Here is a 21,818-nt window from a genome sequence, read left to right as displayed (position 1 = left end):
CCTACTGGACGGAAATGTACGGCAAGAACACATTCAAACAAAAGCCATGAAAAACACTGCTCATCACCTCTAATTTTTAGCAATTAGGTAGAAAAAAAAAATTAAAAAGGGGACCGTTATAACATTGTTGCAGTGTAGTAAACTGAGATGTATGAATTACTATTTGTGCATTCATGCATTAGTTTATTCATTAATTTCCAGCTTGTTACCATACCTACAATTATTTTAGTCTTTTACTTTCTATTTTTATTCTTTAAGAACTAACAAAGAACAAAGCCAAAATGTGTCTTTTAAAAAAATTCAACTATAATCTGATGAACAATCATTTATGGGGACACAGAAAAGTAAAACCATTTTAATCTCTAAGGCACAAATACTAAATGCAAGAAAAAAAAAAACAAAACAGTCACACAAGAATAAGTGTACACCAGAAGGTTGTTTTAAAAATTAATGTATATAAGATTTTATTTAAAAGAGTCAAATTTATTTGAACATGAAACCCCCCCGACAAAAAACATAAAATGTTGTTTTTTTAAAAAAAAAAAACAAAAAAACAAACTGTAAACCAGTTAAGTGTTTCTTTATGTTGGTTTTCAGCCTCAGTGGTTCGGCCTTGCTTTGCGCTCTTGAGCCACGGCAAACTGGAGCTCCAAAAGTGTGTCTGGATGACAAATAGAACAAAATGTTAGCACCCACAAATATTTCAACTAATTATAACTTATAGGGTATTTTAAGATCTACATACTAGTTTGGCAAAAATGACAATGTAAAATGTTATGAAGTATATTACAATTTTCAAAAACAGACATGCCATCATCTATTGTTCAACTAAAATGAAGTTATGGATGGTACAAACCCATTAACTTCTCTGAATAAGCAATCAGGTCTGGAAGTCCTTCCTCAATATTGAATGTGATTTGGTCCATCTCGTTTAAATGTTCGTTTGCCCTCTGAAGAGCAAAAAAAAAATATATGTTAAGAAAATGTGAGGATTTAAATGAGAAAAGTTTGAAATTTTACTGTCAGGAAGCACAAAAAAATTACCTTCAGTTCTGCATAAACCTTTTCCTCCAACTCCGTCACCTGAGATATGGCATCAAGCACACTGGTGTTCCCGACACTTTCCTGAATCACAAAAGTGAAAAACCACCTTTAAAAAAATAAAAAAATAAAAATACACACATGCTACTCTTGAATTAATATTACATGAGCGTACCTCTTCTGAAGAACTGTTTGTTTCCTCTTTTTCCTTAAGTGCTTCGGTGGCTTTGGAGTTGCCATTCAACTCCTTCACTCTGCCAAAGAACAAAAAAATGTTTTAAACTTTAATGACCCGAGTATGCACTACACTACTTCTCATCAAAGCAGTTGGTTTAAACAATCAATGATTAACTTCCATGAAGCTAAACCTTTGTACTTTAAATATGCACCTGTCTGCGTAACGTAGTGTATTCATGGTATATTCACAAGAAGCCATGCCTGGAGACACCATGGCAATCTGAGTAAAAAAAAAGGAAAAAATGTACATATATGAATTTGAAAATTAAACACACGTACTTAATTCAGTTGAAAAAGCATTCTGCCCGTTTGAAATAGTGAGACCAGATCAAACAGTACCATGTGTCAAACTAGAAGAGACAAAAATAAAAATGCCACATTTTAGTCAGTGAACATACCATGCATGTCTTGGACCTTTCTCCAATGAAAGAATCTCTGAGGACTTTGGTTAAAGTGCTCATTCGAAAAGGAATGTGATCGCTGTTCTTTCCCAGAGAACGGATACACTCCTACAAGACACAGAGCAGACACATGGAGGGGTGACATTTGGTTAACTTTCTTTTCAAGGGCTGTGAAATGTACAGTTTTTTGGAAGAGTCCTAAACAGAAAAAAAAAAAAAAATACAAAATAGCTTTTTTCAGTTTTAGCTTTCTTAGTTACTTCCTACACACCCGAGACGAGCCTCAGGATAGGAAAAGTCCTGATTGTGGGCGTTAGTAGTTCAGACAAGCCTTACCTTGAGAGCCAGCAGGCTCCGGTTGATCTCTGCAGTCTCAACCAGAGTGCTGCGGTCATTGCTGCTGACATCTGTGCCACGCTCATTGCCAGCCAGATCAACCAGTGAAAATTTGCCGTGAAGCGTGGCCGCGCGGTTATTGCGCCGGAGGACAATCTGGAGGACGGCGTGAGAGCGCGATGAGTTGGCATTGGCAGAGGTCTGGCCTGATGTTCTGAGGAGATAAATAAATAGAGGTCAAATGAGGTTAAAAAAAAATAAGTTAAAAAATTCTCCATACAGCATATTTATAGATATTGTATCTGATCAGAACTGTGCACTAAAAAAAAAAAGTTTCCAAACTGCAATTTTCCTATTACAGGGAACTTAAAACTGTCACTTGAATCACTAAATTAGTTTCAAAAGAGAGACTTCCTGTTGTGTATGGTTCTAATGGATTTGATCAGTTGTTCTTCAGAATTTTTTAACATCTTTTAAAGTTTTTTGTTTTTTTTTTCTCGTTTGAGTCTGTCTGTTAAAATAAGCTCCTAAACACAAGTGTTATGTTTACGCAGACATTTCAGGGGAAAAATAAAAACAGAAATTTCAAAATATATTTGTCATATATGTTCTATTTGTCATCAAGAACAATCAACAAGGTAAAGAACTTAAAAAATAAAAACAACTTTAAAAACCTTCATAAAAAAACTTTAATAACTATGGATCAAGACCACTCTAAAAGATTACAAGAACTGGCTGTTTGGAAGCAAATTTTTAAAGAAAGAAAATGTGATTTAAGTTATTATTATTATTTTTTGAAGAGTAATGCACATTACAGGAAACTGCAATCTAGAAAAGCGTAACAAAGGAGTACCTGTATGCGCTGCCAGTCTGTATGATCTCGATGACGTCTTCTGCTGTGGGAACACACACCTCCTCGAGTCCCACCACCTGAACCTGCTGTCGGTCGTCCTCCAAAACCCGGAGCTTGGCCTTCTTGTTCAGCAGGTCATACACCTGAGCCCAAAAGTAGATTTTACAACATGGACCATTTGAAAGAGCAATAAAAAAAGCACTCCAGGTAAAAAGTGTTTTTTCTTACCTTGCCATTGTAAATCTCAAAGAAGCTGACATAGACGGACAAATCCAGATGAGAATATTTCCTGTGCTTGAGATAGGTGAAAACATCTTGGGCTAAAAAAAAAAGGCACACAGATGCCACAAAGATGAGTTCACACAGAGCCCAGCAGGTTTAGTACTTTAAACAGACAAACATATGGTTAATCTGAACAAACAGACCAAAATTTCATTCATTCCAAGCATCTTAAATTTCTAATCCCACCTGCCAAGGCATAGATTCCTTTGGAACTATTCTGCCGCTTTCCTGTGAAATCACCTCCCATTGTCTATAAAACAACAATTAAAAAAAAAAGGTTAATTAAAACTCAGAACAAAAGTTCTGTTTCAGGACATTCAGGCCTGTAGAGCTAGCAGATACTTACATGGGTTTTACCACTTCCTGTCTGTCCGTAAGCAAAACAAGTTGCCATACCACCTTCGTAAATGGACTGCACCAAGGGCTGAGCTGTGAACCTAAAATCAGAAACAAACACCAAACAGATCAGACATGATGTGAAGTGTGTAAAAATGATAACTATCCAAAAAGTGCAGTTTCTACACTTTCACTGATTGATATTTCACACAGGATTGACGAACACGTGTAGATTACTGTTTGTGGGAAACTAAATAAAATAAGACTTTATGATCATGTGAGTGCATTTAAATTGCATTCCTCTAGTAAAAAAATGTGTTGAAACTAAAGCATAATTTAAAAAACAATCTTATTGCTTTAATAAAAAATGAATAAATCGGGAGTAATTACTTGTAGACGAGTTCATTGGTGATGTTTTCATCAAAGGAGTAGTCAAAGTGGAAGACCTGGTTGTCCAAATACTTTGTGAGGTCCACCTTGTGTTTTGGCTCATGGACCAATAATATACCTTTTCCAGGTACGGATACCACATCGATCTCCTTCTTATTAATCTCTGAAATACATAAATAAACAAAATAGGCAAGTCACATATATTTGTTTTTATCATTTACTTTGTTATATTCATGTGAGGCTTTATAGAAGCGGCTGTATCTGAAGCACTTCCAGCCCACCTTGCCTGTTTAGAGGCCGCTTGCGAACGCACACGCAGATCTTCTGAGGTTCGATCTGTGACAGTGAAATGTAAGCAGATGAAAAAGGTTTGCTCTATATGCAGGTTTTGGTCAGACGGCTTCATACACAGAACGTGGTCCCTGCGTACAAACTCACCAGATCAGTAGTCGATAGCGGAGAAATTTCCAGAGTCTCTCTGTACTCTTGGATCATCTCGTAGAACTTCTGGTTTGGTCGGGACCCTTCTGCGAACTAAATAGACGGTAAATCAATTATTGACTGAGAAGTAATTTTGCTGATGTCTTCAAGATTCAGAGGAAGAAAACGGAGCACAGTGATTAAAATAAATAAAACAGGTAAACGTATCACCTTCCCCTTCTTGGTTGTCATGTCAAAGGACTTCACCCTAGACAGCCTTTTGTTGCCTTTGTTCATTTCCTGGACAGCCATTGTTTTTCTTCTGCCTGAAACACAGAATTAGTGCATAAGCATGTTTAAAAATTTACAAGTCAAAAACAAGTTTAACACCTTACAAGACTTGCAATGCCAGCATGTTGAGTTTTGTCTACTAATATGCTTAAAGTTCAAAGGTTTGGAGATTTTTTTTAATTTAAATGAGTGTAGGAATGATTACAAACCTTTGGCTGAAGGCGGAGGAGGCATCAGCCCAGTTTCATTTTCCTTTTTAGTGTCATGAACTAAAGACAGAGATGGTCCTGGTCTAGCGGTGTTCCCTCGACGCGGCCGTTTAGAAAGTGCTATGCAAGGAGAAAAAACAAAATAGAGAATTTATATTAAAAAACATCTATTATTTTAATTACCGAGATAAGAAACCACTGGAACGATGACATTTTACATGTAAAAGACCTAAGAATCCAAAATTTGTTTCTTTGAATATGAAAAAAAAAAATACCATGTAGAAAAGTCTCAATTTGCTTTACTTTGTATAGAAAATGTTCAAGATTTTTTTCATCTTAAAGAAGTCTTTAAAACGTTTTTGCCAACCAGAGCTTGTGGGGAGGGATGACGGATCGAAATCAGCTTGAACCGTCTCTGTGTTTCCTGAAGACGACATCATGCTTGAACCAGTTGAACCAGTTGCTGGAATGGAAGCAGAGGCCTGGAACAAGCAAGTCTGCCGCGACCGAGCAGAAACTAAAAGCAAGCAGAAAAGTAGAGATACAGCTCAGGACTGTAGTCTTCTATTTAACAAATGACCATAGCTAAATACACATCTTTCTATCTATTTAAATATACAATAAATCCTAAAAATGGCAGAATGTTAACACTTTAGTGATTTGTGCAGATACAGAACTCACTACAGTTTATAGACTATGTAGTGCCAGTACAATTGTGTTGCCCCATAGTATTTGTGATTATCAGTGATTCTGAATCAATCTGAGACCATTAGACAAATATGCATGCAGAGGATTTCCCCAACAATGTGTTGATTTGCACCCCTGTGTCACATTGAAATAAAATCAGTAAAATTCAAGGAAAGCCGATTTAAGCCCCTGAGAAACGAGATTGTTCGCTTTCTTCAGAGAAAGGAACATGCTTAGCTTGCCAACCTGACTCTTCAACCTTTGGGCTCGCTGGAGCAGCAGCTTTAGAACAAAACGAGGTGTTAGGTGACAGTTCTGAACATGTTAGTCTCAAAGGAAAAACAGATCACTTGGTTTACATACAGGTGGACAGAGCAGGGATCCTGGATGAGCGCAATCGACTCTCATACTTCTGCAGAAGAGAAAGATGAAACTTTGTAGTTGTAGCATTTATAACCTCACTGTGTAAAACCTGCATCTATAATGTAAACAACATGAAGGTGGTGAAAATGCCCCCCCCCCCTCATCAAATTTGTCATGAATTAAGGCCATGAAGAAAATAATTAAACATTTTCAGAATCTTCCTTTGTTGTTTAGCTAATACAAATAGAAGTATAATTTCAACCTTTTGGACTGCTATACAACATATTACTTTCACCATGGTAAATAAAGTAATACTAACCTTGTCTAGATCATCAGATGGAGTCTCAGAGACCTTGTTAGTGAAAGCATTTACAAGCTCAAAAAGGTCTGGATTTATACTGATTAGATCACTCAAGTCCACCTACAAAAAAAACAGACAAATCTATTTACTTTCTTTTGTAACTTTCTCTGGAAACAAATTGAGGGTTTGAACAAGATTCTTAACCTTTGCTTTTTAACTATACTAAAGTTGGACAAATTCTGACAAAATAATTTGAGATTTAAAGATCTGGCATTTCTCCCATCTTCCTTTATGCCCAAGTTTGAAACTAACATCTTATGATGAGAAGGAACAATAAACTTGTAACTGAAGTTATGTGCAATCTCACGCAATATTGTGAGAAATTCCGAGAAGTGTTGGCACTTGATGTGTTGGGAATGACTCTCAGCTACTACCAGCTCAAGATTTGTGTGGGTGAAGGTCAATTAGCTGTAGCAGCCATCTTGAACTGGGCTGATTCCAAACGTTAATCATGTTTTGATGTACAGCTAATAATTACTTTCTGAGAGTTTCACTAAAATCTGTTCAGTGGTTTATAAAATATTTTGCTTAACACACTCAGTTGACTCCAATGTCAAAGTTTTAAGCAAATATTATGTCTAATAGAGCTTAAACAATGCATTATTAATGACTCACAACTACTACCACACAAAGTTTTAGCTTAATATCTGCAAAAAAAATTTATTGCTAAGGTTCCTTAGCTTCGGGGCCCTATCGTCAATGGGTTGACTCCAAAAGTTATTCAATTTTACTTTTTAGAAAATTTAATTAATATGCGTCTACTGCTTCATTAGATATTTTGCTAACACTGCAGACAAACCTGCACACTCACAGAAAATCCATTATCTCAATAAAAAGCTGGAAGTTTGAGTGCATAAACTAATTACGCGTGAAAGATAAACTTTAAGTTTGTATGACATCTCTGCATATTTCACTTTAATGAGTGTGCTTTAGAGTCCTTTGGGTTTGAGGTTTATTCATTTGTATGTGTAAAAATAGCTTTAATTCCTATGTAATCTGTGCAGTATTATTATAAAAGTAATACACACTGGGATTAGCTAGTCTAAATTAGAAATTGTTTTACTTGAAGCTGGCCAGGAAGATATTCATTAGTCTTCTAATTATTAATAAATCCGTTTCTTTGTAGTGACTTTAGTGAATTCCCTGACCTCCTTCCCACGGAATGTCTTCCCCTCTATCCACTGCAACATGACTGTGGACTTGTCTTCATCAACCGACATCACGTTCGCCGTATGGACTCGACCTGGTTGCCGCACACAAAACAATTCAGTCAAGCTTGCGACGTGCATTTATTATTCAGAAGAGAAGAAATAAAAAAGGGCGTAAAACCTCACCATCACTGCGGCTGAACTGAACACTCATCCCAATGAGTCGCGACAGGGAAACGTTCATGTTAGCTTACTTTGTCACAGCTGGGTGAGGTAGAAAAAGTAAACAAGCGTTAAGCATTGTCGCAAATGAAATCCTGAATCGTTAAATGAAGTATCTTATGCGAAGCGAAATCGTAAATATTTATTTTCTTTGCTTTTTCTTTACCTTTCTTTTGCTGACTTACCTACTTGGAAAACACAACAGCGCCGAAGAATTAAATTGGAGTCGTTTGCGTCTGCCTCAGAACGTGATTGGTTCTTTTAAATAATTTTCTTCTTCTTTGGCTGTTTACCGGAAATTCAACAGGTTTGCTTACCGCCACCTGCTGGATGAGTTAGGAATGGCTTACATGAGCTGCCTGAAGCAACACATTTGGCATCAGTTTTGTGTGCAAAAAAGACTGTTTTGTTTCTGAAATAATTTTGAAATTAAGTTTATGAGCAGTTGACTTAATTTTTCTGTCATATACAAGTGTAATAAGCAAAACAACTATGTAACCTACTTAATTACAGAAATATAAATTGGTAAATTGATTACCGTCTGATGTTTTTTAGAGTAAAGATTATAACTGGGGGTAGATTTAGGCAATTTAAACATTTCAATTGTCGAATTTCCGTCAGAAGTTCTTAAGGGATAACAAATGGCAGTGCAAATGCAAAGAGCAAAAACAGGCAATGCTAAAAGGAATTTCCTTGACAAAAGACTAGTAACTTTATTGAAGATGGCCGCCACAGCCATCTGATCATAGAAAACACAAAAAATGACTGACTCAGTCAAATTTTCAGATATTGAGCTAAAATTTGGTGTGTTAGATGGATATTATCCCCAACTGACACTCAGAGATTTAACTGGTTACACAAGATCTGTTACTATGACTTTGCTATTAGCTTTTGGAGTCAACTTTGTTAGCAAAATATCTTGTGAACCAGTGGACATAATTTATTGAAACTTTCAAAAATGAATCATTCGGACTACATCTGCAACTGATTAACTTTTAGAGACAACCCAGTTCAAGAAAGCTGCCACAGCCAACGGATTTTAGAAAAAAACAAAAAAAAACATTTATATTTCAATCAATTTCACATAGATTTAACTTAAATTCGGTGTGGGAGTAGCTGAGAGTCATTCTCAACATATACTATGAACACTAGCAGATCTCATGAGGTCTCCCAATATTACATGAGGTTGTGCATAATGTTATTTTCCATTATTTCTCAACATATTGTAAGATGATTTTAGTTTAAAAATTGACATGAAAGGCATTCCCTGAAGGAATGTTAAGCCTTTCATTTAAAAAGTTTTAAATCCTTTTTTACAGACATGGCTTATACCTTCAAAAACATAGCTGTAGCTGATATTGAGCGAGCTGTACAGTAAAAGCAATTTAGTGTTAACACTTTTCATTCTGTGTAAGGTATATGAAACTCAAGTTGTCTGTGACAGAAAGTAATTACTGCTGATTAGAAATGTGTTAGCTGTGAAAAAAATCATGTATTCATAACTCCTGAAGCGACCAAGGCTGATGTTTCAGTTTTACAAGCATGACTTGTGTTGGGCAATATTGTAGCTATTTGTCTAAGAAGGTATGATCACTCCCAAGAAATGCAATCTTTTTGTGCCATGAACTATGTCACAAAACGAGAATGAATTCAAGAAAATTGCTTCACATCACACATTAATCTTAGATGTTTCATTCTGAGGCAAGTTTTGTTTTCTTTTCACGTGCCCAAATTCTGCTAAATGCGGATCCTTTTGTCCTTCTGCTTTCCATCCATGTGAAAACAGGAATCCTGTGTTTGTCCACATGCTGTCTGTCTCTTCCCACACCTTCTGCAAACCAGTCCGCCGTGACATCAACAATCAGCGACAGCTGGAGAATGACCCATAATGCAGTTCAGCCTTTGCCTTCAGCGTGGGAGGCTTCACATGTCCCCTCTTTTTCTTTTTTTTTTTTTTCTGCCCGTTCCCTTCTCCAATACACACCCTTTTAGCCTCCAAACCTTCTACTATACACAAGCTTGACTCATGTATACACATTCCCCACAAGCAAACGCTGACACATGACAAATCAAAGCTCCAATAAACAGCTTGTGCTAAGCAATTTTCCCCCCACCACCAAAGGACGAAAAATAAATAAATCCCTGTCGGTCGACTGTCCGGGCCATTTGGTGGGTCTGTCTGCCAATGACTGGGTGGCCCAGGGTTGCTTGGTGTGAGGCCTGGGATGGAGCCACAACTGTTTCCTGTGAGCAGCCCAACCCCCAGAACTTCTGCACAACTGGCTTAGTGGGTGGTATTCCCCTCCTCCTTCTGTTCCTCTCATTCCCCCAAACTCCTACACCCTCCTCCTTCTTTCAGACCTCTTTACTCCATATGCCCGCCCCCTTTTCCCCTTCAGTCACTTGGCCCATCCATTTTCACAGCTCCAGTTCAACACTTGCCCAGTGGCCTTGAGATCATTGAGGAAGAAAAGGTTTTAAATTCAAATCCACTGCATTTAAAAATTCTAGATTTGCGTGGTGTTTAAAGTACAGCATGTACGGCTATGTTGTAATAAATGCAGTCTGCTGTTTAGCATCGTCTTACTGAAATATGTAAGGCCTTCCCTGAAAAAGGTGTCGTATGTATGCGAGCATATGTTGTTCCAAAACCTGTATATCATTTTTTCACATTAATGGTGCCTTTTCAGACTAATCAGCCGCCCATGCCATATGCACTAATGCACCCCCATACCATCAGAGAGGCAGGTTTTTGAACTGAGCGCTGATAACAGACCAGACGATCCTTCTTGTCTTCAACACAGAGGACGTGGTGTCTGTGGTTTCCCAAAAAGAATTTCCAGTTTTGATTTGTCTGACCACAAAACAGTTTTCCACTCTGCCTCAGTCCATTTTAAACGAGCTTTGGCCCAGAGAAGACGTCAGTGTTTCTGGATGGTGCTCACATATGACATCTTCTCTGTACGATGGAGCTTTAACCTGGATTTGTAAATGGCACAGCAAACTGTGTTTACAGACAATGTTTTGTTGAAGTGTTCCTGAGCCCACGCAGTGACGTTCATAACAGAACCAGACCTGTTTTTAATACAGTCCTGCCTGAAGGCCCAAAAATCACGGGGCATCCAGTATTCACTTTTGGCCTTGTCCTTTGAGCTCAAAGATTTCTCTAAATTTCTGAAACCCTTTGATGATATTATGGTAGATGATGGGATATTTAAAGTCTTCCCAGTTTTCCACTGAGGAACATCATTTGCAGATTGTTCCATTATGTTTAGACAGTTTTTTTGCACACTCATGAAACTCTGCCCATTTTTACTTCTGAGCAATTCAGTCTCTCTGAGATGCTCTTTTTTTATCCTCTTTTTGACCTGTTGACAGTTAACCAAAATTATTGCAAAATGCTCTCCATTTGTTTCTCATTTGTACCACTTACTTTTACAGCCTTTTGTTGGCCCTGTCTTGACTTGACACCTAGTTGTTGTTTTTTTTTCCTAAAATGGTACACTTTTTAGTTTAAGCATTTAATTAATTTTATTTAAATATGGGTTTATGAGATTTGCAAATCATTGTAAATCCATGTTTTAATGACATTTTACACACTATCCTATTGTTTTTTGTAATTTGGGCTGTCAGTGTTTCTGTGTGATTTAATCTCAAATCGCAGGTGACTTCTGGTGCTTTCAATCCAGTTACAAGAAAACAAAAATCATATATATTTTTTTTTGCAATCCTACTAATGTTGGTACTTTGACAATTTATGCAACATTATCCCTTATATTAACACCAGCTGCACTTGCATTTTATTTAGTATTGTGGATCAAATTTGTCACTTAAAGCACATTTGCTGGAAATTGTGCCATAAACATCTCTGTGTTAAAGATTTATTTGTTCACATAGGTGACAGTTTAATATTTAACTGAAAAAAGTTTAATATTTAACTGAAAAACAAATGTCCGTTTTTACAGCTGCGACACTATCATGCTGAGAGACAGGAGAGCAGTAATGGAAGAGAAGCAGCAGCATTTGAAGGTGTCAGTTCTCAGGTGGTTGATCTGAGGAAGGAGGGGACTTGTATCTGTTGGCCTCAAGTCTGCTGAACTGCTCCCAGTTTTCACATGTGTGCAAAAGCATATTTTCTCAGTTTAAAGAAAATTGGCAGGGGCCAAGGCTCTGTTCTGCCTACACTGATTAAATAAACACACATGCTCATTGTATGTGAGCTGAGCGCACTTAAAACCACCCAAGTAGGTTGATGGATGAAGAAAGAAGAACAAAACATTGTAGAGAGATATGTAATTAAATTTTTTTCTGTAATTTTATTGGGAATAATTATTTTGTAATCCATTGACAAACCTAAAATGTAATCTTTACACTTTGAATCTTTAAAACAACTTGAGAATTTAGAGTTTTATCTTATAAAGCAAACTTATCTGTAAGTTTTTAGCAAACATTGACAATTTAGTTAGCAATGTTTATAATCATCCAATTATTAAGCTTACAAATGAATTAATGTAGATGAAAAATAGATTTTCTGTAGTCACTGCATTTCCAATATGTTTCTGTTTACCTTGTAGTCAGCAAGCGATCTCACATCTCGGTTACACTGAGATATCCTCTTTGACGTTTTCAGTTTGTGATGCATTTTCCAGCACGGCCAGCAGAGTGAAGTATAGCTGCAAACAGAACATTCAGCCAGACATAACCAGACCCACGAGCCAACATGAGAACAGAACCTTTCCCCTTAATGTGTTCTTTATAGCTCAAGTTTGATTTATTCTTCCTGAACTGAACTTTATGTGAATCTGGAGTACCTTCAGCGGGGATTTAAAGCTTCATCCAGTCAAGGAGCTACACTGACTACACACAGAGTGTCTCTGAACAGTTACACATTAAAGCATATTAGTATTCTTATCATGTGGGGATCCACTGAAACGATCCAAGCTGACCCCTTTTGATCCCCAGCCAGTCATGCTGGTGTCATATAAACTAAGCTAACTCTTCAGCTGCATCATTTATAGCGTTTGAATTGCTCAATTATCACTCTACTCACCTTTGAACTCACTCACATTCCCTTGGCCTCAAGCCCACTCTAGATGTTTTTTAAAGCTATAGTTTTATTAAATTAATCAGGTCATCAGTGTTGTACACACAGTTGCTTTAAAACTTTAGGACTGACTTGTTAAGTTGGTAAACTGCCAAGTCAGTCGTAATTATCCATCTTCCATTCATCCATTAATTTTCTGCTTCTTATTTGTGGTTGGGACACGGAGGCAACAAGTCTGTTTTTCTTCTAAACTTTGATTTGGTGGGTTTTAATTTATCAGCCATATCTTTGCTTCCAAGGAGCCAGACTTTTCTTGGAATCCTTCAAAGTATTCTTGATCAATATTTCTTTAGGCTTGAAGGTCATCTAAGGTTTGTTTTTGGACTTTGGCTGGTTTTAATGTCCGATTTTTGTATGTGAACATAACAGCAGTGTGTGCTTAAAGAAACAGAAGAAAGCAGACAAGTGAAGGACAAAAGACCTAAACCTTGTACGTCAGATCAACAGTATCTAAAAGTTACGATCTTACAAAATGGGGAAAAATTCAGAAAAAAAGCTGGTACTGAACCTGAAAGATGCATCATCCTTCAGTTGATAATCTACTCTGTGACAAATTACCAGCTAATACCTTTTAACTCTTAGCACCATGGTGGTGCAAAAGTACCATTTTATATGTCAAACATATCTTTGTTATTTTAAATTTAACTATAGACGTGAGAACAAACTGTGTTTTTTGTAACAAATTGCTTAGACGGTCCAATTTAATATGGGTTCTAGCCTAAGTTATTTTGTGTTGACACAACACTGGTTCATCCCTTAAGTTTAAGAGCTTTTTTATAGCTGAACAAAAGACATTTGTCTGAGAATGGTCAAGTACTCGACAAATAATGAGGGGAAAAAGGAGCCAAAGTCCAAAGAAAAACTTTAAAAGACTATAAGAAAGCCAGCAGAAATACTGATCCACTACTGATCAAGATTACTTTAAATGATTACAAAACTCCTTGTGAGCAAAATATAAAGAGCTGAGGTAAACCAAGACTTTTGCACAGTACTGTATTTTATTTGATAGCACAGAAAGTTAATTTTTTTTTTGTTCTATAAATGAAGTGTAGAACTTGAAGTGTGGGGACATATTCTGCATTTAATACTGTATTTGTCAAAGTTTGTCAAACACTTATATACTGTCACTGCTGCACATCCAAACACATTTTCTTTCTTTTTTCCCCCCATTTTTACACAGTTCATGGTTCGTCTGTTTCTTCATTTAGTCAGCAACTGGTCCACGGGGCCGATCTGTCACTCACAATTTCCCTCCCAGTCTCCATCAATTGTCACTTTAAACTAAGAAAACAAATTGGGCTACCTTACACCCCAAACCCAAGTGAAAAAGTGAGGTCTTCATTTTGAAACAATCTGCAGATCTGTCCTGTTAAGCGTTAGCAACAAAATGAACTGCGCCTGAAACAAGGTTTTTGCCACGACTGTGAAATAGACCCATAAATTCTATCCTTGAATCGAGTTGGTTTCTTTAAAAAAAAATCGTAAAGATTGAAATACAGCAGGCCTGAACACGACCTCTTAAAGGGGAACACCAATCGAAACCACAGACCATGAATAGAACGGTAATGTGTCAGGGTGCTTTTGAAATTAATCCTTAAATCCACCGCTGTTTCTTTTTCCCATTTTTTACGGGGCTCAGCAGAGAAATCAGATGTTTACTTGCACAGAACAGGGGTCCGCAACATGTGGAGCCCAGAGTCTTTAAAGAAAAACTTACACCAACCGTACCGAATTTTATAGCTCTCTCCTAAACCACAGAATTCTGATGCAAAGCAGAAATTTCTGTCTTATCAATTATATTTTTGTGTTTCACAGATTCCCAAAGAAACGTTGATACATGTAGAGTTGAACCAAAAAAGTCCTAAAGTAATCAAAACATCAAATTTTAGAAAAACTTTAAAATGTGGTAAAATGAGAACACTTCTTTTTCTGCGCTCAAAAATACTATAAAAACAAGGATGGCATACGAATGTTGTAGACCCAATAATTGTTCAGTTTGCTTAAACTAACGTTTGTCTGCATGTGTGAATATTAAATTAAAATGACTTGTTTCAGTGACACATATTGTGTCAAACTGAATTTGGCTCATAATAATGACATCCTATATGTTAGGAAAAGCTGGAAAATTAGTTTGTTTTTTGCCAAATAAGTGGGGGGAAAGTTACAGAGGTTCAAATGATATTAAATTAAACTACAGAAATGAAAGAACCCACATCAGTGGCCTCCCTGGGCTTTATGATGAGTTTGAAAACAACCACACCAACATCTAGTTAGTCTTTAAAGATACCATTAAGATGAATAAATACACAAGTAGAATAACAATTTTGCACCAAAAGGTCAAACCTCTTTTATTATTTTCCTCAGACCGCGACAAGATTTGAAAAGCAGCAAATCCAGATGTTTTTATGTCCTTGCTATGAAATCATAATTTGTTGCATTGGCCCTGAAGCACTTGTCATAAACCCAGTCCTCTTCAGTGAACGTGCCATGCTCAAAAACCTATAAATCTTGGAAAAATTGCCCTGGTTCCATCTGATAACAGACGCAGTCAAAAATCGACCCTGTAATTTTTTCCCCTGCATTAATACTCGTGTTTGTGATAATTACTGGGTAACTGTATTTTCTTTGAGACAACCTGAGCTCTTTAAAGTCAACTCTTTCATAGGCATTTGGAGCTACCTACACCATAGTGTTGGATTTTATTGTTATTGCACCCAAATGTGTTAATGCCATTGTTTGCCTTTTCCATTGCCCGGAGAACGATTTGGCAGCCCCTAAGACAAACAATATTGAAAAACCGTGCCCATGCATGGTGTCAATTATAGTTTATCCTCTGGTTTGCCTAACTTTCTGTAAAGGGTTTTTGCCTTATTGCACCCCAGTCCTCCTCCTCCTCCTCCTCCTCTCCTCTTCACCACATGAAATGGCAGACTGTGCCAGCCTAGTGCTGAGCCTTCATTAGCTTTTACTACCCCACTTGGATGTGTTTAGTTTTGCTTTCTTTCTCTCTCTCTCTCTCTCTCTCTCTCTCTCTCTGTGTGTCTCTCACCCTCAGTAAGTGTCTGTGTCTGCATATGTTTAATTACCACCAACCCCCACCCCCCGCCCTCCCTTTGGGACACCCCCTCAGTGGCATGCCACCATATCATTACGCTGTGGCTGCAATTTAAACTTCAGTCACACACACACGCTCACACACACACACACACACACTCACACAGCAACGGACGCTGACTGGAGACAGCAGGGCACAAGCGAGAGCTGCTGTCGCTCCTTCGTTCGAACTTCAAATTGACCTTTCACATGGAAACCCACATGGATAATGGAAAAAAAAACAACAAAAAGAGCGCATCGAAAACACAACAAAACTCGCAAAGTTCTACGACACATCCTGACGGATCCACAGCTACATCTGGTGTTCAAACTGTTATTGTTTGAACCAAACAAACCACTTATAAACACAAGGCCTCTGCCTTACGAGGCTCATATTTAGGCCCTTCTGTAAACAGCAAAGCACAGAATGAATCAATTAAAAGGGCATTACGCTGTTCCTGTTTATTTAAAACATGTTTACACTATATGGGCCCTACTGCCTGTCTGCATGATTGCCTGGAACTTCATATCCCTCCTCCGCCTCCTCCTGCCACCCCTCAACAGGCCTGGTCACGGCCAAGGTATAGCAAACACACTCACACACACACACACACACACACACGGGGCAAAGATTATAAACACATTTGTTATGCCGAAGAGAGCTGGGAGTAAATATTGATCTCGTTCTTCCTCTGTTTTTGTGAGACATGATTAGAAGAAGTCAGTGGGGGCAACAATCCGGCGCAGCGAGCGATCACAACACATGGAACACATACTGCATAAATACATAAATACACGTAGCAGCAAAAAACGCAACGCTCAACAGAGCATTCAGTGTTGGAGGGGAGACTCGGAATGGTGAGCAAGCGAGTAAGTAAACGAGCATGTCAGAAGATTGTTAAACGATCTGTATTTGTCGAGGAAAAATGTTGGAAAAGCAGTGCAGCACTAATTAACTCTTTCATGCGTGGCGTCCTGTGCAGTGAGGAGGCACAGGACTCAAACCACATCAGTTGCAGACAAAGCTGATGCTGATTTCTCACATTTTGAATCATTCAGTGCAAAGGCAGGTTCTGATTTCAATCGTTATTTGTTACAGTAAAAAATAATTAATTTGACAGACAATTAGGTTCTGAAAATGCAGCCATAAATTTTTTCAAAATGTTTTTAAAACTTTCTAAAATATATTCCAGTGTAAAATTCATTTAGAAGTCAGTTATCAGATCTAAGTTTGATCCTTTACATAATAACTATAATGCTGATAATCATAAATAATACTGGTCTTGTGGAACCTTATATTAAGCATTTATTGTCATGCTTTAATTATGTTGCAACTGGTAACTTAGGGTTATGGTGCATTTGTATTATATACTGTTAAAGTTTATGTTTTTATTATGTATTTGCATGTGTGTGTGTGTTTGTTTGTGTATAAGATGTTTAAAATAGATCAACACACCATAGAAGTTATTTAACAATGATCTAAGTTTTATTTTCTTTTAAAAATCTGTACAGTTTCACGGTAAAATTCATTTTCATATTACCTCGAGCCAAACATCTATATCCTGTTAATAAAGACATACTAAAAACTATCATTATTTTTTCCAGATGCTGACTTCATTAAGTGACTTATGCAGTTCAGTTTATTTTTAGGGGGGGACTTTAAAGAGAAAAGTTCATGAAAGTCCAATTATAATCAAACCTATTTAACTCACTAATGATCCAGTTAATCCAAACAGAACCCAGTTCAGTCCAAATTAAATCCAGTCCATTCCAAAAACTCTAGCTGCTGCCTCAACTATTCACTCAAAACTTCATAGCTGCTGTCTACTATAGGTAAGGAGATAAAGCTTCCACTATGGCCTACAAGCATCTGTCAGATTATACATGGTTTCTGCAGTGTCTTGGTGAAGTCTTTAGACAGTAGTAGTAGTGATAGAGCATGATAGGTCCACAGTAACTTTGAGTATGCACAGAACCTCAATAGCAAGATTGTGCTGGTTTATCATCATTGTGGCAAAGTATTGGAGTCCTGAGTAGAGCATGGGGGAGTGTGGTGGCCTAGTAACCATGACATAGGGCATGCATGAGTACACCAGCATGGCTTGGTCATCAGGAATTTGAAGCAGGCCTGGCCACACTAACCTTATGCCTGTGCTACAACCCCATCATGCCAACAGCATTGTTTTAGTGTGGTGCGATCTTTGCACATAGATAAATCCTAACGTCATGTGGGAGAGTGGTGCCAGAACGAAGCCTGGGACATGATGAGTTTGTGGGTGGATGTACCAGGATGTTTGCTGCTGACATTGTGGGGACACAGGAAAGCATCTGTGGAGCAACAACAACAAAAACGAAACAAAACAGGGAAACGCATATTTGGTGAGTACAAGGAGCATAACAGCATCACGACTGGCTTCACACTGAAGTTGCTTTTTTCATTTTTTTTCATGATCCAGTCCCATTCTGATAGGTGGTGTAAGTTGTAGAGCTTAAAATAGTGACTGCTGAAAATCACTCCTCAGAACCCAACTTGTAGAAGTCCGAAAATCCTCCTTTAAATCTGACCTGCTGAAACAGCTGAATTTTAAATTATTTGCTTGCAGCTGCTTCATATGAGCAAAGGCTGCATGAAACAAAAATTTTCAATCTCTACATGAAAATATAACAGCGCCACCCATTATTGACTTAAACAAATAATTTCACTTATGAAGGTATGGTCAGAGTGGCCCAAAGCATGTTTGACTTTTAGAATTAAAACAAAAGTAGGCAAAGATTAGGGCTTCAGTACATGATAAAGTGTAGAAAGTAATATGTCTTTCTAATTGAATATGTGAGGGCTACAGAAAAAACATCACTTTAAATTTTAATATCCAATGTCATTCTGAATAAAAAGGGCTGCTGACATCAAAATCGTTAAAGAATTACAATCCTAGCATTTCATGCCAAGGTTTTAAACTAAGCCAGAAAAGGATTTAATGCAAAAAGTCATCGCTTCCAATGTGAAGAGAGACAGTCTCTTTCCTTTGAAGAGTCATGGTATGTCACCCGCCTGCATTCTCACGGGTCCTACAGAGATGCATTCCCCCATTTTTCTGTGCAAAAGTAGCAGCACATACACCAACCCCTGTTTCACACAGACATACATGCCGGTGCATGTTTTAAAGCACAAACACACACGCGCACTTTTCTTTGCTAATCAGCTCTATTGAATTCCAGCAACAATAGGCGCTCATCCTCTGGCCACCCAAGCAGTGCACGCACACACACACACACACACACACACACACACACACACACACACACACACACACACACACACACCAGCATCACCAGATCACGAGTTCAGCCTTTTGTTCCTTTGTTGTGTTTTCTCTTCCTCCATTGATCTCACCTTCACACTCAGGTCAGGAGTTGGCTCAGCAGGATCGTGTTATCTGGACCATCAGCTGCTATCTGGGCCAACACACTGCACTCACACCCAGACAGGAGGGAAGGGGCTCATTTAACTACTCTCACATTCACTGACGCTGCGGCCTAGCATACTGCAATACACAGATAGCAACATTCCTTTCCTATCAGCATCACTGCTATCTAAACATTCTTAATCTATAAACTGTATGATGGATCCAACAAAAAGGTTAAGGGGAATTCATACCTATCACTTAAACAGTAATTCTGAACTTATACTTTCTTACTTCATAAAAATAAATAAATAAATTGAACATTTAGGATTGTATTATTATCAAAGTAACCCAATTACTTCTCAAATACATTTGTTTTGTATTGCTTAATTTTAAGAGTAAATAAAACAATATCAATACAGAGAAGCACTTTAAATGATCCACAAATCAGTGTAGACTCAGCATCTTGACTTTTTTTATTTCTCTGAGAGACAAATTTTTGATGCAAGATTATTATATTTATTTATTTATTGTGAAAAGCTTATGCTTTTTTTCATTCTTGTCGCACCAGCTTCCTGCCTCGCTCACAAATACCGAAGCTATACGCGCGGCACCGTGCTGTTAGCTGAAGTTGTTACAGTGTCTGTGTACAGTTTTGGTTTAGAAGAGGGGATGTGCATGAAAGCAACTTCAAAAGACTGAGGTATCAGATTCAGACATGGGCTGCTTTGCCCGGCCTGACAAACGAGGAGCTGTTATGTGAAAAGCGAAGGAATTTACAGCACCTACCTTTCATCTACACAGGTGGGCCTCTGTGTATGTGTGTGTATGTGAGAGTGTATTAGGATTGAAGGGAAGAAGGTAATCACGTATTGCTGTATGTATGGGGGTTCCAAAGTAAAAGGCTCATTACACTTATGTGCAGAAAATACTGGACTACATAAGTTTAGACGGTGGGTCAAGGGTTGTGGCTTCAGGTCTAAGATTTGAAATAAAAATTAGAAGGTGGGGGTGGGGGGGCTGAGGGGCAGAGATTTAGACAGGGGAGTCACAACAATGATTCAGGGAGCAAGTGATCCCAGGCAGTTTCCAGGTGATTCAACGCTCCGGTTCAGCAGCTTCTTATTGTAAGTGATTGCTCACAGAGTGGAGATGTTTCACAGCACAAAAACTCACACAGTCAAGTGAGCGTCTATAAAACATGCTAGCTATAAGACGTGTAATTATTGTGATCTGTAAGTCAACACGTTTGGAAAGATCTCATCACTTTCGGTGGGTTTATCTTGAATGAAGCTAACATATCTCACACTGAGCACAATGAAAAGACAAAAATATCCAATCATTCCCATTCTGTTTTTTTAAGGATTTATTCAAAACAGTCATATTAAACATATCTGATGCCTGTTTTCAGTCTATGCAACACCTTTTTATCAATAGAATAAAAACCAACAACAACAACTGCCAGCAATACATATAAGGTTGTGTCATTTATTCATTCTACTTATTTTTTATATCCACTTGTTTTTCTTCAGGTACATGGGGAGTTGGTGCCTGTCTCCAGTGGTCAACAGGTGGAAGATGGGGTACAACCTGGAATGCCAACAGTAATCGCAAATTAACCCAACATTTATGTTTTCAGATTGTGGGAGGAAACCAACATATCTGGAAAAAGCTCAGACATTTGTTGGAGGAACATTGGAGATTTGAACCTGTGACTTTCTTACTGTGAAGCAGCAGCACTAACCACTTCTCCTCCATAGCTAACGATCAATAAAAGCAGGCAGACACGTGATGAATTTTATATTTGTAACTACATAGGAAGATATAACTTTCTTAAAGCCACACTTGGTCAGTCAAGTTGAGTACATATCAAGCCTGTCTTTTGTTTGGTTGTTAATATTATGAAATACTTCTTCTTGACTCGCTGCATGTTCAGTTGAGGTTGGTGATATCTGGAAAAGTGTTCAATATATATTGAATGCAAATGCTTAAAGAGAAAATTCCTAAATAAAATGTGGATTTCATTTTCATCTCATGAGTTTAGTTTCAGCTGTGGCAGATGGATAAAACATGAGCCATGAACATTTATAAATGATTAAATCTTGAAAACAACCCAGATCAAGATGGACGCTGAAGCCAACTGACTCACAAAACACAAAACTGCTATAATTCAGCCAGTTTCTGAGATATTGGGCTGAAATTTGGTGTGGTAATAGCTGAGAGTCATTTTTCAATACAATCTGAGCAATAATGATTGAGTAAGATCTGATTTTAAATCTTTGCCATTAACTGCTGGAGTCAGCTCTGTTAGCAAAATATTCCATGAACCACTGGGTGGTTTTTAATGAAACTTTCAGAAACCAAACATTAAATGTACTTCTACAAGTCATTCAATTTCAGACCTACAATTCAAAACGGCCACCACAGCCAACTGACTTACAAAACACAAAAATTGATATAATTCAGCCAATTTTAGACATCCTGAGCTAAACTTTGTTGTGGTGGAAGCTTAGAGCCATTCCCAACACATAATCTGAGCACTACACATTGCACAAGATCTTTATCTACAAAAAAATTGTTTTAAAAGTTAACATCAACATTGTTAGGAAAATATATTGTGAACCACTGGACTCATTTTAATGA

General features: G+C 37.7%; 1 protein-coding gene across 4 annotated transcripts; it reads right to left on the bottom strand.

Annotated features, from left to right (window-relative positions):
• Positions 1-471: 471 nt before the first annotated feature.
• kif2c (kinesin family member 2C) lies at positions 472-7,845 on the bottom strand. 4 transcript variants are annotated; one of them, XM_017422396.3, is made up of 23 exons: positions 7,767-7,826; positions 7,542-7,619; positions 7,356-7,450; positions 6,166-6,267; positions 5,847-5,895; positions 5,730-5,765; positions 5,164-5,313; positions 4,797-4,916; positions 4,528-4,622; positions 4,315-4,410; positions 4,158-4,212; positions 3,877-4,039; positions 3,497-3,587; positions 3,337-3,400; positions 3,097-3,188; positions 2,869-3,011; positions 2,016-2,229; positions 1,677-1,787; positions 1,431-1,498; positions 1,217-1,295; positions 1,045-1,125; positions 857-950; positions 472-661 (listed from the first exon to the last, which is right to left on the bottom strand). In XM_017422396.3, the coding sequence occupies exons 2-23, from the start codon at positions 7,597-7,599 to the stop codon at positions 600-602; spliced, it is 2,118 nt and encodes a 705-aa protein (XP_017277885.1). In that variant the 5' UTR covers positions 7,600-7,619; positions 7,767-7,826; the 3' UTR covers positions 472-599. The 4 variants fall into 4 exon arrangements, with proteins under 4 accessions (XP_017277885.1, XP_017277886.1, XP_017277884.1 ...); XM_017422397.3 differs by having other exon boundaries at positions 7,744-7,796; XM_017422395.3 differs by having other exon boundaries at positions 473-661; positions 7,763-7,845.
• Between the last annotated feature and the right edge of the window lie 13,973 nt (positions 7,846-21,818).

This window comes from Kryptolebias marmoratus, linkage group LG20 (genome assembly GCF_001649575.2).
Source record: "Kryptolebias marmoratus isolate JLee-2015 linkage group LG20, ASM164957v2, whole genome shotgun sequence".
In the NCBI taxonomy this organism is placed as follows: Eukaryota; Metazoa; Chordata; class Actinopteri; order Cyprinodontiformes; family Rivulidae; genus Kryptolebias; species Kryptolebias marmoratus.
The sequence above is the reverse complement of the archived record's forward strand: the minus strand, read 5'-3'. Positions and strand labels throughout refer to the sequence as shown.

Bases quoted from the DNA above. Each gene is read 5' to 3' on its own strand.
- kif2c (XM_017422395.3), bottom strand. From the start codon at position 7,599: ATGAACGTTTCCCTGTCGCGACTCATTGGGATGAGTGTTCAGTTCAGC. The intron at 5,766-5,846 runs GTATGTAAACCA...TTTGTTCTAAAG, and splicing joins GATCCCTGCTCTGTCCACCT to CTGCTGCTCCAGCGAGCCCA. The intron at 4,917-5,163 runs GTTGGCAAAAAC...CTCCTTGCATAG, and splicing joins ATCCCTCCCCACAAGCTCTG to CACTTTCTAAACGGCCGCGT.